We start from the raw sequence: 19300 nt of genomic DNA on the forward strand, positions 1-19300 counted from the left end.
TAGTGTGACATACGTTACTGGTACATCTTTATACTGTGGCTGTTGAGGAACATTACTTCCTTCCAGAGGAGTCTGGGTCACAGTTGGCATGGACTTGTTCACAAGCACTTGTTTGTTTTCTACCTTTTCACCTTACAATAGAAAACAAACAAACAAATAGAAAATCCACAAACATCATGCAAGTATTTTTGACCTTCTACATATATTCAGAAATACATTTAATAACATTTCAAATGACAAGTACACTGGGAAAGGATGAATTGAGCAAGGTGCAAGGGTAATGAGGTCTGGTATATTTGTAATATATTGGCTTAAGAGACATATCACAATCGAGGAATCACATTAGGACCTACCCCAAAAAAGGGAACTCAAGCTGATTTTAAGTTGATAACCACTTAATATGTCAGGGTACTAGGGACCCAAGAAAATATTTAAGATGATCTGGGGGTTATCTTCCATTAAAATACTGTGACTCCTCTACACCGGTATTTCTTTTTTATATAAGCAGGAGTAAAACTGATATGTTTTGGTAGCTGATCTTCATACTTTGGACACTTGCATAATTCTCTAAAGAAAATTACATATGACACCATTACCTTCTCCTCTCCCCCTCTGCCTTTACCAGCTTCTTCCTCTTCCTTCCACTCTTTCACTCACTTCATTTAAAAAAGTCAACCAAGTCTGCAGCATGCCCATTGGTAGGCATCAATGTTTTCGCCTTCATCTGCACTGAAGCTTAGTTTATGTTTGTTGACTGTTCAGGCTAAATTAGTTTAAACTGGGTTTGGCTAGCCATTATAGTTAAGGCTTTACATTTGGAGCCAGGTACAATCCTCTCTATCCCAATACTTTTAAAAGTTACCAGGGAAAACAGGAACATTTTAAGAGCTTAAAAATATTCCAGTGCCTTTAAAGAGCATAATTGGTACATTTTTAGAATAAGATTTCCTTCAGGGCTTCAGTGTTGAAATTAAATGCAGTGGCTTTTACAATTGTTCTACCACTGGATCCCAGACTAATTTTTAGGCCACTTCCTAACTAAAAGATCCCCAATATTTGCAGGACCATTCTTACATAGGTATACCTATCTACATTGTTCATTATAAGGGTATATTTAACCTTTTCCCACTCTGTCCTGCCAAAACATACTTTTAGAGAGTTAAAAGGAGTCTCTTTTCTCTCCCCAAGCATCCTTATTAATTGTTTCCAAATGTTGGTAGCTGTAGAGATGATACATGCAAAAATCGTAAGGGACACATTTTAAAGATGTGGATCTGATGACAGAAGAGAGACTTAAATAGTAAAAGTTCAATAATATTACAGATGTGAAGACTAGGAAAGTTAAGAGGAAGAAAACAAGTAGTGAGAGAATTGTTTTAACAATACAGTTTTATCATTTTCTGAGGTGTCAAAATACAGACATTTTAATTTAAATTTAGAGCTTCATTTTCATTCTGCATATTAAAAAAAATGCAGTCACAGGTACCAGATTATTTTCTTAACTATAACTTTCTGCTTTCAAATGTCCACTAAAAAGATAGAGTACTCTAAGAAATATGAAATAATAAAAAGGTGCAAACATTTTAAAGTAAATTTATAAGAAAATGAATGCTAATTTCTCCTACCAAAAAGATAAAATTCAAATATCATTATTGGTAGAACGTCTTATATACCTGGAGAGCATATACCATCAGCATCCAAAATTTCATGACGCCAAATTGGTTTACGTGTAGCTGCATCCAACATTGGACCCATCACTTTGTCGAATGTCTGATTTGTGTAGCGCTTCAGCGTACACTTGGCATTCTTATACACAAGACACCTTCCAAATCCTAAAATAGAACACAGAACCTCTTTCAAATTAATAAATGTACAGAAATCATTTTATAATCAAGCAGTTCTCAAAAGAAAATTAAAAATGGTTAATTTAGCTAAAAATATAGGAAACAAATATATGTAATAGCTAAAACCCAAAAAAGGATTATTTTTAGAACACTTTCAGTAAGTACGGCATTGTACAAAAGTCTTTGGCCTCAAGAAGCTGACAATTTAAAAATCGGATCACACGCTATATTTTCAGATATATCAAAGGCATTTGACGATGATGGCCCAATTTTAAAGCTGTACAGATTTAAAAGGAGAAGTTTGGCACATCTTTTCCTTTTCATTGTGCTGATAGCTAAAGATTTTACTGGAAACTTTCAGTGGTAGCTGTCTGCTCAACAGGAAAGTGCCTATTCATTGTTGTTTCATGTACTCCCCATGTTCTTTAAGTACGAACAAACAAACAAAAAAGGAAGTTTGAATTATACATGTCTCCACAAAAAATGGATTATTAGATGAAAAACTGTGTGCTCTTTAGAAAACTTTTCCCGGGAGCAATAGCTGGTTTACAAATCTTACCTATCAGTCCCATATTCAGAAATATAGTCATCTAGGAGCAATGTCTTCTAGTAAACTTATATTTTATCTGAAGGATAGCTGTAGCCATTTACAGTATGTCTTTATCATTAGATTACATCAAGTAATTCCTGACAAGCATCACATGGTCTTTAGATTTCTCTGTAAATGTTACCAGTTTACCAGAAAGGAAAACATTCAGTTTTAAATCATGCCTGTTCTTGTTTCAGAAAGAAAGGCATAAATTCAGTGCGGCAGACATTAATGCCAAAGATACATGTCTAGGAATACTATTATTGCTGCCTAGCAACAAGCAGGAGGCGTGTTAAGGAAGGGGTAAAAGGGAGACAGAATGAACTAATCGAAGAGTCTGGTTTTGGCCACCCGATACTAAAACTAACTCACTCAAAGTGAGAATTATTCTTGATTCTAAACAGTGCTGAAGAATATGTGCAGAATGAGTGATGTTTAACAGCAGGCAGTAGTACAAATTTTTCTTACACACTAATTGAAAGGTAACTATGTTTTCCCACTTAAAACAGACTGAACTATGTAGATTTTAAAGAGGACGTAGATATTTGTTTTTCTCTATTTTGTTTGCTGGCATTATTTTCCTCTAGCATTAAGTTCATAATGACACAAAACTACACATGCTCTCTTTCTTCTGCTGAATACATTCAAAAGTCTAATTTCATCTATTGCTTGCAATACTGGGGAAAAGAATCAGACTTTTTTCTCTCTCTGTTAGGCTCAAACGAAGGCCAAGGTCACCATCTAAAAAGCAAGCCCCACAGCAACCCATTAAACTTTATGCAAGACAAATATTTTTGAAAAAGTATAGCTTATGCCTTGTTATTCTAGGTCAAAAGTCAGTCATTTGTTTTCATCATACCTATACTCACAGTTAACAAGCATCTTGTGTAATTTCACCACAAACACATCATGTTCAGGCACATATATATGTACACACAGACACCCCCCCACACACTATATTTACAGAAAAAAAGCATTTTACGAAGTTGATTTCCTAATTTTAAAAGTTTTAATCTTAATTCAGGCAATATGAATTCAATAAGCATGCAATGTAATAAAAACATGGGTTATTGTGCTTGCTTTACACAAATGACAAAGAATACGCCCAGCCGCTTCTCACCTCTGTCCAAGGAGGCCTTGTTTAAGACAAGAGCATCTTCAATATCATAACCACTGTAGCTCATCACAGCAACTGTGGCATTCTGTCCAGCTGGCAGTTTCTCAAACTCTATCAGTTCAATGGTTTTTGTTTTAACCATTGGCTTTTGTGGATATGCTAACAGATACATAAGAGTATCAATTCTGTTCCGTTGATTGTATCCAATGGTACCTGTATTTAAAAAGAAAAGAAATATTATGAAAGCTTATTTTACTACTTGAAATATTTTAGATGTAAATTGCCAACATGTAAAATAACCAATCCGACATTTCACAAATGTAGGTAACATATCTGGCAATGCAAGGTCTTCAGAAGAAACAGGAAAAACAAAAAAACCCAGAAACCTTACAATTCTTATTAGAGATTGTGCTGAAATAACTTCAATTTTTTTTGTTAAAAAAGATTTAAAATGGCTTTAAGATTCTAACGTAAAGATCCTCAAGAAAATCCTGATCAATTAAAAACAAAAAACAAATAAAAAATCAAAACAAAACCAAAGCCCCCAAACTAAACCCCAAGATAAGTGCCTGTGTTACTCTGAACTAGAGCAGGTTGGTAAACTTCTAGCCCTGAATAAATCAACAAAAGTCAAGTTCATTTTCACGGTTTTCTGTTAATTCTTAATAATTGCAGTTGTTGAGAGAGGCTGTGGGCTTGATCCAAAGCCCATCAAAATAAATGGAAAGACTCCCATTGACTCTGAAGAGGCTTTGGATCAGCATCTGTGAGCTCCACATCATATTTACTTCCTTTTCTGGGAATCATCAGTTCAATGGTGTGTGTTAGAATGTCAGAAAGCATGAATAAAGCATGCAATTAGCAGCAGCCAAGACAGATTTACTTTCTGAAGTTATCAGAGGAGTCACTGCTGGTAGGCCTACAGTAGAAGTTCACCCTCCATCTATTTGTCTTTTTACATGAAATTACTTTTAAATTTACGGTTCAGAATTCAACACTTTGTATAGACCTCCCAGCTTGATACTGAGATTCTGGCCATTTCCCACCAGACTGCCAAAGTGTCTTCTGAAATCTGTGAAGAAAAAATAATTAATACCCAGCGGGGGAACATAAACTGTTGTGTAGCAGAACAATAGTGAAAGCACTCATACGTTACTACTGTTTGTTGTGCAAGGCCCTGTGCTATGTCTCCAGGTCATTTATAACTTATGATCTTCAAGAACTAAATACAAAGTATGTTTAAAAACCATTTAGCAGTTATGCCCCGTGGGCTAGTTTTTCAAAACATTTGCATTGCCTGCAGTTATTCCAAAGGGACTGGTTGCTACAGTTGGAAGAAATGCAAAACAAAGATTTTGGGCTGCCAAACAACACACCAAAACACAATTCTGCTATTAGAGTTATGACAATATATGCTTTATACACAAATATGCTTTATACACAAATACTTGCACTAAGTATCTATATTTGATAAAATACTAAAAAAAACCATAAAACAAGTATCTAAAATGGCAACTGTCATAGTCAACTCCCAAGGTTTGCCCTCCCCTCGATGCTATATTGACTGTCACAAAACACTTCCAACACAGTCCCCTTCCCAAGGCAGAGGGAGGGACAGAGAAATACTATAGCAGAAGATGGCAGCCGTCTCTGCTGGGTCCCACAAACTCTACTGATTTCTTGCTCTTTCCTGGAGTCTGCTAAGTGGCTGTGGAGCTCTGGAGTGTCAATACTGAAGAGTGTCCTAGAGTGCAAGTGAGGACTTAGCATAGGTGATAAATGTCTTCATTGGCATCTTACTGGTGACCAATTTATTTTCTTTTCGGGGAGAAGAGTGATTCACCATTTGTTCGGGGAGTTTGGCAGAGGCTGCTCCTCTCCTCCTTCACTTTGCAATGGGAGGGGAGGGGGAAGAACTGGATACTTCAGCCTCACTTGCATCTTGGGTACAGAATCAGGCCTGTCATTTACCACCATGGAACAGTCACGCCCTGAAGTTCCTACCCACTGAGACAACTTTTCAGACAACGTGTCTTACTTTCCTACACTTTGAAAAACTGAAGTTTCTCCTACTGCAGAGCATGGGGATAATTTCCCCCAATGAAATAAATGCAAAACTTTTCATGTTCATTTCCACCTCTATCTGAATAATCCTTTTTTTCTAGGGTGGGCTGAATCTGTGGAGCTTACTACTCAAACAAATTAAGTTTTCAGGTGATTCTAAATGCAGTTCTCGATTCTTCAGTAGAAGTTGTTCCTGAATGAGAAATACACTTTTATCGTGGCTGTGAAACACATACACATCGTTCCTCACCTCTACCTCCTAAGGGTTTTATGCTCTCGTTACGTTATAGCACTGGCTCTCAAGCTTTTGTAGCGTTGACCCCTTTCACATAGCAAGTCTCTGAGTGCAACCCCCCCCATATAAATATATAAAAAAGTGTTTTTAATTTAACACCATTATAAATGCTGGAGGCAAAGTGGGGTTTGGGGTGGGAGCTGACAGCTTGTGACCTCCCATGTAATAACTGCATGAACCCCTGAGGGGTTGAGACCCCGAGTGTGAGAATCCCTGTGTTACAGGCTATATCTGCTATGTTCCAGTGGCCAAACAGGGAAACCAAGAAAGAGGCCAAGGTTTATGGTGTTCAACCACAGCCCAACCATATACCTGCAATCTTAGTAACGTTCAGAGAGAAAATGCCTTGTTTTCTAAAGTTGTGAGTGATGCATTTACAAAACTTGGGAAATTTTAGTGGAAATTTACTGGGCGTGAATATTATGGCTCTCTTTCAGAATGGATATTCCTTACCTTTGAAGTTGGTATTTCATCACACCAGAAGGTAATTTTAACTAGATTATTTTTTTGCTTACATATATGAATGGGCATGAAAGACAAATTAAATGGCAATATTTTTGAGCACCAATACATACAGTTAGCTTTCCCAGCCATGGATGCAATAGTACTCACAATAAAAACAAAGAAACAGGAAAAAAGCAAGGAGGGATGAGATGCCCGAGTAGGAATGTAATTGGATTAGAGGAAAACTCACTCAAGCATAAAAGTGAAATGTAAGTGTGCAATACATCAGCAGTCACCACTCTTAAAGGGTGCATCCTATACAAAAGGTAGCTCTCATTGAACTAGTATGAATATTAGTTCAATGAGAGCTACCTTTCATATATAGTACTATAGCTGCAATAGCATGGGGAGTGACAGCATAGCTTACCTAGGTTGCATACAAACCCACCTCGAACCCTGTGGATATGTACTCACTGCTGCTGTCTGTGCTACTGCGGCTACACTACTATTTATTCTTGTGCTCTCTCACTGAGCTAGTGCAATAATGGGTATGAGAGCTGGGAATCACAACCCTGGCTCACAGTGCACAGTCACAGAATGCCTTCCCTCCCCTGGCTGACAAACCACTAGCCTCCTCTGTTTGTTTAAACCCCATCCAAAACTTACAGAGATAGGAGTTTTTTTTCCTCCCCAAGGTCTGCTGTGCTACAACAAGGCCTGTATGCAGGTGCTGGAAAGAAGGAAGCCACTAACATTTATGTCTACTTTCTAAAAGGATCAGGAATTTTGTTTACTTGCCTCAAAAAGCCAAGCAAAGTAAAAGCATAATGAATTTCAAAAAATGTACAAACAATCAACTATGTTTAAATATGAACAAAAGGGAGTATTTTTGTGGGTCCCAAAAGAACAGATTGCTGGTACTTCTGTATTTCCATTTACTTCACAGCAAACTTTCCATTCCTTCTTTTCTGCAGGGGCATGAAGCTGATAGAACGGAGCTCATTGGGAATTTTACATGCTAGGTGTTTCCTGGCTGGGATAATTAGTATTTGAAAGATCCCTTTTGGGAGGGTGGAGGGGGAGAACCACAACCTGTTAGAGATTATGACAGAGCATAAAAGCCTGGCTCAGTTTAGGCACTACTGTGCCTCCATCCATAGAGCGAAAATCTGGTAAAAGAGAATGCACAGTGTGCAGCACAAACGCTGTCCCTTGATGGCTGGTAGCAGAACCCAAGAATAGCTTGTACAGACCAGTAATAACCCACATTGGTTTTGCTTTTGTTTGTTTGTTTGTATTCTTCCCCCTCCATCCCTCGCCAATAAACTGCTGTAGAAAGTATTGAGACACTTTACTTCTCAATACATTAAGAAATACATCACAGATGTTACCTTAAAAAAAAAAAAAAAAAAAAAAGCTCTATTCCCAGAGTTGCAATCTCCTTCTTCAGCCCATTTGAGAATTGGTACTAAATTTGCCCTGTAATATACCAGTCATCAGGGACCTCTACAGTTCTCTAGGAGCAACTGACAACATGTAGAGGGTAACTGTTCCTAGTACTAGAAGAATTATCTGCAGACGTCTGAGTAGAAGTCATCTTTGTCCACTTTTTTTTATGATAGCCTTCATAGGACAGAAGGCAATAACCAGGCCTGTAAAATTGTTTCCATTAAAACCACCTATATTCTGACATTTGGACTGATAAAACATTATGTATCTTCAATGTGAGTAATATTAGAATTATTAATATGCACATCTTGCTTTCCATACCCACATACAGACACAGAGAGAGACTATACGCACACCCCACCTCTACCCCACTATAACACGACCCGATATAACACAGATTTGCATATAGCGCAGTAGCAGCGGGGCTCCGGCAGCACTTTAAAGGGTTCGGGGCTCTGGTTGCTGCAGGGAGCCCCGGGCCCTTTAAATCACCACTGCAGCCCTCCCGCCGCTACCTTAATATAACGGCGTTTCACCTATAACACAGTAGGGATTTTTGGCTCCCTACGACTGCGTTATATCGCGGTAGAGGTATATAAATAAAATGCAGTTGACTTTGTAGTAGAAAAAACATAAAAAAGTGTTGCATTTCCTGACCACATTCTGTGTTTGTGCAGCACCTCGCACAACAGGGTCCAGGTCCATGACTGGGACTCCTGGGTGCTACTGCGCATTAAATAAATAACAGGTTTTATTCATCTCTATTTTCAGAGTCTTTGCTCCTTTATAGCATTATGCTAGCCACAAAAGGGAACATTACTAATACAGGGTATTGAATTATAATCTTAATAGCACACCATTGTCTTAAATTTGAAATTATTTCTGTACTGCAATGTGCACATGCAATTAGAAGACCTTGCAATCATAACTGTACTTGCAACCTAAGTACAGGTAACACCCCCATCCCTGCATTATGCTACATGCATCATACTGTTCCTCCTCTGGATAAAATGTGTTCCCACCACTTGACTGAATTCCGTATTACCTACTATTGAGTGCACTGGCACATTAACAAGAACACTCATTCTGTTCATGAAATATATTTTTCAGTATAGTACATTTACTAGCATTATCCTGTAGAAATGCTGACTTTGAGATTTTAATAATCTACACATTGCCCGTTATATTGCATTATTAATTTAATTCCTAAATTGAGGGATCTGGTCAATCTATCACTGCTTCTCATCCTCTCTCACCCATGATATTACTATGTTTCTGATTGAGGAGACTGACGACTTCCTTCAAAGCCTGTCAATACAGCTTCCTCAAATCAGCAGAGCAATCAGTGTTGAGCAATACAAGTCCCACCTTCTCTCTAGGGAGGTAGCATGCTCTCTCAGTACTCCCAGTTCTTGACACCACAGGGAGTGAGTGGACATGGGTCCTTCCATATGGCTATGCAAAGCCAGTAGGGGAGAGGGAGAACATTTTAAAGCGCAAAACAAACAACAGAAGTTTGAAGTACTTGTCAGCATTTGTGTAAATACAAAAATATATGCAAACAAATTAAATCAATTACATGAATATCCTGTAGGTTTCATTTTATACAGCTAATCTACAAGCATATGTAACAATCTTCTATAGCTAGATATCACCTCCACTTTAAAAAAAATAGCGTACACAAGCTTTTCATAAAGACTCAGGGTGTTTGCCGATATTTCGGTGTACAAAGTAACATACAGCCAGGTCATGTGCCAACTTTTAAAATGTGCTTTTATCTCACTGCTTATTCTTTGGAGTCAGGTGTTTTGTAATAACAAACCAAAACAAAGGCTTTTTTTATTGCTAAAGATATTCAGTGGCTTTTGTGTTCCTAGCATCAGCAGTAACGTCAGAGGATTGTATCCAAGGAGCTAAATGTGCAAGACCTAGGGTCAAAGCAGCTGAATACACCAACCTCAGAAAACACAGACAATGAATTGCAAATGACACTCAAAACAAAACGAGAAAAAAAACCTTCACACAGAAAACTACAAAAGAACTCCACAGATACTGAATTGGCTTTCTGTACACACTGATCCTGCTTAACTGTGTGTGGTAACTAACCAAACGTTCTGAGACTAATAGTCATAAAATAGAGACTCTTTAGGGGAAGAAAAAAAAACTTGTAAAGGAAAAAAAATTGCCTCGACTTTTTCTTTTTTTAAGGTGGTAATGCAGCTCTTGCTATTTTAATTGACAAGTATTTTGACACGTTAAAGTTGACCATTAGGTACAAGGCAGCTATTCTTTCATTAAATCTCCTAGAAGATTTTCACAAAACATTTACTGTTTCAATTTCGGAGTCACATCACAAAACAAATGATTTTGAAAACTTAACATAAGAGATCTTTTTTTCATGACACATGGGGTTCTTTTACGGTAATCTCAACTTGTCAAACACAAAATGTAAAACTGAAACGTACAGCTGAAGTCTGAACAGGGCAGACTGAACTGATGTGGTGCCGTTCAGATTTTCATTGGGACTTGCTGTGGCTTGACAAAAAACAGTACAGTAGTTAGGTGCGCAAGTTAATAAGCAAATGTTAATGGTGGTTTAGCTACTTATCAAATGACAAAACTAGAACTACCTAATGTAAGACGGCAGTTAAAAAAAACCATACCAACTATTATTAATTAAAAACCCATGCTTAAAAAATTAACTTCATTTCTTGTTTCATTGAGATGACACCATAACTGTGTCTCCCAAAATAAAGCCACAATATTTTATATTCTGAAGAGAGAGGTCACTGAGGAAGTACGCTCCCTTACCAGAAAAGGCAGAAATTCTTAGTGCCATGGTACTGAGTCTTAATGAATATATATTAAAATACAGCAGTACTCTAACTATTCAGAGAAAAATCAGTTCTCCGTGCTTTCACTCTCTTTGTGCAAACACTTTTTTCCCCTCTTTTTTGTTTGGAAACCCACAGCACACTGTAGTATAAAAAGAAAGAAAGAAAAAAAAACAACACTCACTGCCAATCTTCCAGCTATGCTGAAAACTTGAAAGTAATGACTGTTATAAAAATAGGAACAATAGTGTTATAGTTTTTTCAAATTCTTTTGAAGTATGAAAATCCCAGAAAATTGGACTCCATTTTACCAAGCTATTTCTTAAACAAACAAAAACATATGAAAATTTGAACAAAGTCAATTCTCCTGGCAGCTACGCCATTGCTCATAAGAAATGTTCTAATTTCCTCTGAAACATTTTAAAATGATCTAGTAAACAAGAATATTTGTAGTATTTTAGGTTGTGTGATGTTTAAAATGGACAACATTCCAATCTTAAAGCAGAAAAATCTTACCCATTGCTTGCTTCCCCATAGCACACTGGTATGTGTTTCTTGGGGACTGGTTATGGTGAGGATATGGAATAAGCCCAGCACAGACGCCAAGAAGCGTGAAAGGTTCAATCTCCAAGTGTGTTGTATCTCTTAAAAAGAACACACACATTCTGGTTATATTACACCTTTAGACAGCAGAATGATAGGATTTTACTGAATTCATTTTAGTGAAGTCTGATAAATTAAATTGAAATAATTTGTTACCATTCAGAGAAATTTAAGTGAGTAAAACCTAAAAGCCTCAATGACCAATTCTAATATACTTTTATTCAAAGTTTTAATTTGGGCTTTCATTGGGTCCAAATGCAGAGAGGCAGAAAGGACGAAGGGTACAATTTTACATGGGCAAATAGAAAAAAAAAAAGTATCCAACAAGATATAAATAGATGTTATTTTATATATGAGTGGTGCTTAATATAAACTACAAAATAAAAAAGGAGGTTGCATAAGAATGCCCAGAAAGAGAGAGTGTTTAAAAAATTCTAGAGAAGTATTTTTCTCACTTCTGATTACATGTTCCAACAAGCTAACAGTCTATCAAGAAAGATGGAAACTTGGACTCAATCGTTGTGAAACCCTGACCATTTATTCCTGCCCTTTCCCACGCTCTAACTTTTAAACCAATTACTGATCCAAGAGAGGACTTTTCCTTTTATCCCATGACTGCTTACCTTGCTTAAGAGCCTTGTGTGTGACACCATGTCAAAAGCTCTCAAAGTCCAATATACTATACCCACTAATCAATCTTGTCCACATCCTTGACACCCTCAAAAAATTCAAATAGATTTGTAAATGGAAATCAATCCCCAAGCTCACCGAAGTCATAGTGACTCTTCCTCAACATACCATGTTCATCTATGTGTCTGTTCTTTACTACAGTTTCAACCAGTTTTCCCGTACTGAAATTAGGCTTACCAGCCAAGGGCTGCCCAGAGGATTCAGGGGGCTTGGGGCAAAGCGGGGAAGCTGCGGTGCTTGTACTCACCCGGCGATGGTCCGGGTCTTCGGCCGCAGGGGGCCCTTCAGTCACTCTGCACCTTCGGCAGCACTGAAGGGCCCTCTGCCACCAGGCCAGGGCTCACGGGGCCCCTGCAGGCCCATTTGCCCCTACCCTTCTGGGTGGCCCTGTATCAGCCTATAATTGGCAGGATTGCCTCTGAAACTTTTTTTTTTTTAAAAAAATCAGCATTACATCAGCTACTTTCCAGTCATTTGGTACAGAGGCTGATTTAAGTAATAGGTTACGTGGGAGTTAGACTAGATGACTCTTGCAGTACCTTCTAACTCTATGATTCTAGCACAGTTAGTAGTTCTACAATTCCATATTTGAGTTCCTTCAGAACTCTTGGGTGAATACCATCCGGTCCTGGTGATTTATTGTTGTCTAATTTATTAGTTTGTTCCAAAACCTTCTCCAACACCTCAATCTGGGATACTGTCTCAGATTTTTTTTTTTTTAAATGTGACAAAAAGAGGCAAAGGCTCAGGTGTGGGAATCTCCTTCAGATCATCTGCAGTGAAGACTGATGCAAAGAATTTATTTAGCCTCTCTGCAAGAGCCTTGTCTTCCCTTAACACTTCTTTAGCAACTAGATCAACCAGTGACTCCATTGATTGTTTGGTAGGCTTCCTATTTCTCTTGTACTTAAAAAAATTTGCTCGTAGTTTTCGTTTCTTTTGCTAGTTGCTCTTCAAATTCTTTGCTGACTTGCCTAACTATATCCTTGCACTTGATTTCCCAGAACTTATGCTCCTTTCCTGTTTTCCACAGTAGGTTCTGACTTCCAGTTTTTTAAAAAAAGAACAGGAGTACTTGTGGCACCTTAGAGACTAAAATTTATTTCAGCATACGCTTTTGTGAGCTGCAGCTCTTGCAGATACAGACTAACACAGCTGCTACTCTGAAACCAATTTTTAAAGGATCCCTTTTTGCTTCTAGTCACCTCTTTTACTCTGCTGTTCAGCCATGGTGGCACTTCTTTGGTCCTCATACCGTTGTGTTTTTTTTTTTTTTTAATTATTTGGTGTACACATTTAATTTGAACCTCTATAATGATTTTTTAAATAGTTTCCATGCAGCTTTCAGGTATTTCACTCTTGTGACTTCCTTTTAATTTCCATTTAAGTAGCTTCCTCATTTTTGTGTAGTTCCCCTTTTAAAAAAGTTAAATGCTACTGTGGTGGGTTTCTTTGATATTTTCCTCCCTACAAGGATGATAAACTTTATTTTATGGTCACTATTACTGAGCAGTTCAGCTGTATTCACCCTTTGGACCAGATCCTATGTTACCTTTAGGATTAAATCAAGAATCGCTTCTCCCCTAGTGGGTTCCAGGATTAGCTGCTTCAAGAAACAGTCAATGGTGTCTAGAAATTTTATCTTTGCACCCTGTCCTAAGGTGACATGTATCCAGTTAATAAGGCAATAGTTAAAATCCCCCATTGTTACTGGGCTTTTTGTTTTTGTAGTCTGTCTCATCTCCCAGAGCATTTCACAATTACCATCCTGGTCAGGTGGGTCAGTCGTATATTCCTTCTGCTATACTCTTATTAATCAAGCATTGAATTTCTATCCATAGAGATTCTATGCTATAATTTGATTTCCGATTTTTATTATATTTGACTGATTTTCCCCCCTACACATAGTGCCACTCCCCCGCCAGGGTGACCTACTCCGTCATTCTTATATATTGTGTACCCCAGTATTACTGGGTCTCATTGTTCCACCAAGTTTTTGTGATGTCTATTATACCAATAGCCTCACTTAATACCAGGCACTCAAGTTCATCCATCATAGTACTTAGATTTGTAGCTTTTTTATACAAGCACTTATAAAATTTGTCAATTGTCTGCCTTCATGTGATATAACTGAATGGGACTCTTTCACCTGACTGTTCCTTTTCAGTTCCTATCTATACTTTACCAACTTCTACTCTCTCCTTTGTATTAGGATATAGAATATGTGCTTTAGCAAGTCTTCCTCTAAGTGAGGTCTCTGTCCAAACCATGTACTCCTCCACACTTGTTGGCTTTCCCCCACTCTTATTTTAAACCAAGGGTAGGCAATCTATGGCATATGTGCCGAAGGCGGCCTGCGAGCTGATTTTCAGTGGCACGCACACTGCCCAGGTCCTGGCCACTGGTCCGGAGGGCTCTGCTTACTTCTGCGCTGCTGCTGGTGGTGGCGCTGCCTTCAGAGCTGGGCAGCTGGAAAGTGGCAGCTGCTGGGTGGGAGCCCAGTTCTGAAGGCACAGCCACTGCCAACAGCAGCAGCACAGAAGTAAGGATGGCACAGTGCATCATAGTGTGTATTGCCAACCTTACCTATGCAGTGCTGCCTGCAGAGCTGGGCCCTCAGTCAGCAGCTGCCACTCTCTGGCCGTCCAGCTCTGAAGGCAGCAGTGCAGAAGTAAGGGTGGCATGGTATGGTATTGCCACCCTTACTTCTGCGCTGCTGCTGGTGGGGTGCTGCTTTCAGAGCTGGGTGCCCGGTCAACAGTCACCATTCTCCGGTCACTGAGCTCTGAAAGCAGCACAAAAGTATGGGTGGCAATATCATAACCCCTCTAAAATAGCCTTCTGACCCCCTTGCAACTCCCTTTTGGGCAGACCCCCAATTTAAGAAACACTGGTCTCCCCCATGAAATCTGTATAGGATACGGTAAAAGCACACAAAAGACCAGATTTCATAGGGAGAGACCAGATTTGACAGTCCATGACATGTTTTTCATGGCCGTGAATTTGGTAGGGCCTTAAACATAGTTAATGAACTTATATTTCAGAGAACAGAAAGGAAGAAGGTTATAATATACATATTTTTATTGTACCAGTATTTAGTTTGAATGTATACTTACTTAGTAATTGTATGTTCATACAGTGCAATGTTGCAGTCATTTTCCTCATTCACGTCCAAATATTCAACTAGGCCTTCATGCAAAAAATCTTCAAAATTCCTGTAATTGCCAAAAAAAGGCACACACTGAGAAACATTTTATTCATATGCAAAAATAAAGTTAAAGTTATTAAAAGGAATGGACTTTTGTAAGGAAAGCAAACTAAACAAGTGGTCCTTATCTGCACTGAGTTACACAGATCTGAGAATTCTCTCTAAATATTTGAAGCAGAAAAAACAATCTTACTTGTTTGCTTCAGGGGGATTCTTTTTTAAAATAACTTTAATATTTTCATCATATCATAAAAGGTAAGCATATTTTGTGGATGGACTAACAGATTTCCATGATTTTGCAAAACTGATTAGAAACTGAACTGAGATGCTTATACACCTTCTCTTTCAGACGTGTGTATTCTTTCAAGAGTGATTAGTGATTTTTAATGCCTCAATTTCTGAGAGCCCAAGCTCACACTCCTGATTAAAGGTGCCTGATTTTCAGAGAGTGGGTGCTCAGCATTTTCCGAAAGACTCTCTAAGGGGTCTCAAATCAGGCACCAAAAGTCACTAGTTGCTTTTAAAAATTTAGGTTATACATTTATTCTAATAACCACATATCACAACCTCAAATCAATAGCAGAAGAAGAGTCATGACTTCTTTGTATTAGATTTAAAAAGCAGAACATATCTGCTATTCTGATTCTTCATTTAGATGTGAAAGCAGACTTCTCCCGTAAACATCTAACCAGCATTGCAATATCACAATAGAGGTCTTAATTCAGTCAAGGCATATTGTTATTACATTTACAGATGGAGAGGAGTGGGGGCCAGACAATCCTGTTGAGTAATTTACCTGTATCCCTGAGCAAGTTCTTCCATATGCTTGTCTGTAACTGCAGGTTTTTGCTTCTTTACAATTATATAGGGTCTAAATTGGAAAAAGCAATGTTGGAGTGGATATACACAGAATTAATATAAATATAAATTAAAGGTAACTTCAATGCATATGATAGCTGGTTTGTAAATCCACTTTTGGAAACCAAGTGCAGACGTAGAAGTACACATCTTCTTAAACATGGTACTCGTTTAAAAGAAGTAGAAGTGTAAGTAGATTTATCTGCCATTTGGTTAATGTATTTATGCAGCTATAATTAGCCAGGCCATTAACTTGGATTGTTTTAAATCTGAGTTTTATATTACCAGTGCAAGAAATCTATGCATCATATACAACTTCCCCCCAGAGTATAAACAAATGTTACTTTTAAAAGATACATATGACATATTAAAATAAAGTTTAGAACTACATTTTAAGTAGATACGTTAAACCTACAAAATTATTAAATTGGTTGATTTGAAATATTTAAATTTTCTCAACAGTACCAGACTAAAAATAGTTGTAAACTCCTTGAGAGGAGGTGTTTACATATCAGTATTTTGTTCAGCGCTGAGCACAATCAGTGCTCAACAAATATATATTTAAGTTTGAATAGGACACATTTTGCTACTAACTGTTACCTAAAATGATATAAAATACAAAGAGCATTCACTATGTGCTGCAGTAGATTAATCTATAACTTTTAGCAGCACATGAATCTCTGGAAGCTTCACCACCACGAGGAAACACTGACACAAAGAATGGCATGCAAGATCAAAACGTCAAGGGCTGTTGCTATTTGGACAAGTTGCTCTTGCAGAGTGCAGCAAATAAGTACAAGATACTTGTGCAGTCTGCTCTGAAGTCCAAATAGCTGTTTGAGGGCTAATGAGCGCTTTTAAATTGTTAAGAGGAGGATCTGAACAATTGCAAAGGAAAAAAAAAAAAAAAAACTCACAGGAAAGTGAACTGGGTAAGTTTTCTTGGAAATCCACATTATTTCACTTGATGTTGCCTTTTTTTAGTTGGAACACAGATCAGATGTTTTGCCGGCCCGCTAGATCTGAAGTTTGATTTGTACTCGTAGTGTGTGAACTGGAGAGTTAATTTCTCTGCCTTTGAGTTCATTCCTGTCTGCGGATACTACTCAACCATCCCTGACAGGTCTGACTTATTGCTGGCTCACAAATATACTGATGATGGAACGATTTTTGAGGCTTTGGAAAGCCTCAGATTGCATCAACCACCATGTTTGGTTTATAAAAGAAAGCTACCACTACTAGAAACGGCGATTGCCACTTTTAGGCATGAGTACTGCTGCTGATTGACTTACCTATGAACTGTGAACTGCCCTCCCTTCTTGTTTGTTCACCCCTCTGAGGTGCCTTGTCTTTTAGAGCCTAAACTCTTTGGAGCTGGGAACATCTTTTATTATGTACGGAAGTACCTAGCACAAGGCGGCTCTGATGTGACAGGGTCTTTAGGCACCAACATTACATGAATAATATGTATTTGAACTAAAATTACTATAGCTATTTACAGTCTCAAAACATTGTTACCTTTCTGTAAGATGTTCTTGTCCGTGTCTTCCTGCCCCAGCTTGTTTTGGCAACCCACCTCTCTCCCTTCCCTAGCACGCTTATGTGAATTCAAGTGCTCTCTTTCAAATGTAGATTGTAAGCTTCTCGGGGCAGAAACGTTTTTCGTTTATGTTTGTCAAATGGGAACTACAGAAATAAGTCAAAATAGCGTGACATGTTTTCTTCTAATGAAAGAAGATAAGTACATCCCCTCGACACCTTTATCTAGCCCAGGCGTCGGCAACCTGTGGCACACGAGCCAATTTTTAATGCCACGTGGGACGGGCTGAGCTGCTTAGCCTGCCGCCGCTCTGGCGCTTTCTGCTGCCCGCTCCTGCCAGCCAGGGACCCTCTGCCAGTCCCACTCAGCACCCACTGCTGGCCTGGGGGAAGGAACCCCAGGCTGGCAGGGGGCTGAGACCCCAGCTGGCAGGAGCCCACGGCTGAAACTCCAGAGCAGCGGTGGGCTGAGCCACTCAGTCTGCAGCCACTCTGGGATTCCTGCTGCTGGTCCCTTGCCAGCCGGGGTCCCCCCTGCCGCAGTCCCACTCGGCATCCACTGCCAGCCTGGGGGAAGGAACCCAAGGCTGGTAGGGGGCTGAGACCCCAGCTGGCAGGAGCCTGTGGCTGAAACCCCAGAGCCGCGGCAGGCTGAGCCGCTCAGCCTGCCGCTGCTCTGGGATTCCCACTGGTGGCTCTTTGCCAGCCAGGGTCCCCGCCATGGCAGCCCCACTTACCTTGCGCAGGCGCCCTTCCAGACAGGGTCCAGGCCTGCGGCTCTGCTCAGCCCTAGCGGGGCCAGCTCACCTCACCTCAGCTGCCAATTTGGGGTTCCAGTTGCTGACCTCCTGCCAGCCCAGGTCTAGATCTCCAGCCTTGCTCAGCCTGCTTTCTGGCCTGGAGTCCCTGCAGGTCACCCTGGGCTCTTCTCCTGGCCTTGGATCACTGCTCTGCAGCCTCCCTGCTGTGTCCCACTGTTCCCAGCCTGGGACAGTGAGGTTTGCACACAAGGGAAAAGGGGGTGCAGCTCAACACCCCCATCTTAAAATTGCTTATCTCAGACCACACTGCATTTGACCTTGTGCCTGCCTTCTATCGCCATTTTTTTCCCCATTGAGAGTTGAAAGGAACATTTGACAAAATGCCAGCTCCTAAGAAAGTGAAGCTAGATGTCCAATCATTTCAGCCTGCTTGGACAGACGCATTTGGTTTTATTGAAAAGAAGGACCGTGCTATTTGTGCTTTCTTTTATGAAAGTGTTGTTTGTCGCACGTCAAGTGTTCAACGACATTTTGAAACGAAGCATGAGAAAACTTTTCTTGACGAAGCAGACAAGACTGAATCAATCAAAAAGACAGTAGTAGCCTATGAGAAGCAAAGTAGTGTTTTTAAAAGCTTAAGTGTAAGTAAAAATCAAGCTACAGAAGGAAGTTACAAGATTGCACAGTGCATTGCAAAAAACGGAAAGCCGTTTACAGATGGGGAATATATATATATATAAAAAGTTTTTCTCAGCAGTTCGGAGATTTTGTTCAATGATTTGCCAAATAAAGATACAATCATGTCAAGAATAAAAACTGCTCATCTCTGCCAGAATAATTGAGAGATGCATAAGTGAAATGGCAGAAAATATTAAGGAAAAGCAGACGACTGCACTGAATGACACAGCAGTGTTTAGTATTGCAGTTGATGAGAGTGTGGATATAAACGACGTTCCACATTTGGCAGTTGATGCAAGATACTATGCTTCCGATGAAATCCAAGAG

At 39.2% G+C, this 19300-nt stretch overlaps 1 protein-coding gene across 4 annotated transcripts in view; it reads right to left on the reverse strand.

Moving 5' to 3' along the window:
- POLR3B (RNA polymerase III subunit B) overlaps nucleotides 1-19300 on the reverse strand; it is a 114387-nt gene that overhangs the window by 37283 nt on the left and 57804 nt on the right. For all 4 annotated transcript variants that reach the window (XR_004372225.2, XM_032769691.2, XM_032769692.2 and 1 more), the window contains exons 17-22: nucleotides 15934-16008; nucleotides 15046-15144; nucleotides 11153-11280; nucleotides 3554-3763; nucleotides 1674-1832; nucleotides 14-131 (exon numbers count right to left, since the gene is read on the reverse strand). Coding sequence is in view for 3 of the 4 variants with exons in the window: in XM_032769691.2 (XP_032625582.1) it covers nucleotides 14-131; nucleotides 1674-1832; nucleotides 3554-3763; nucleotides 11153-11280; nucleotides 15046-15144; nucleotides 15934-16008 (789 nt within the window). In the remaining variant the exon portion in view is untranslated. The remainder of the gene's footprint in view (nucleotides 1-13; nucleotides 132-1673; nucleotides 1833-3553; nucleotides 3764-11152; nucleotides 11281-15045; nucleotides 15145-15933; nucleotides 16009-19300) is intronic.

The sequence above is a fragment of the Chelonoidis abingdonii genome, chromosome 1, assembly GCF_003597395.2.
Source record: "Chelonoidis abingdonii isolate Lonesome George chromosome 1, CheloAbing_2.0, whole genome shotgun sequence".
In the NCBI taxonomy this organism is placed as follows: Eukaryota; Metazoa; Chordata; order Testudines; family Testudinidae; genus Chelonoidis; species Chelonoidis abingdonii.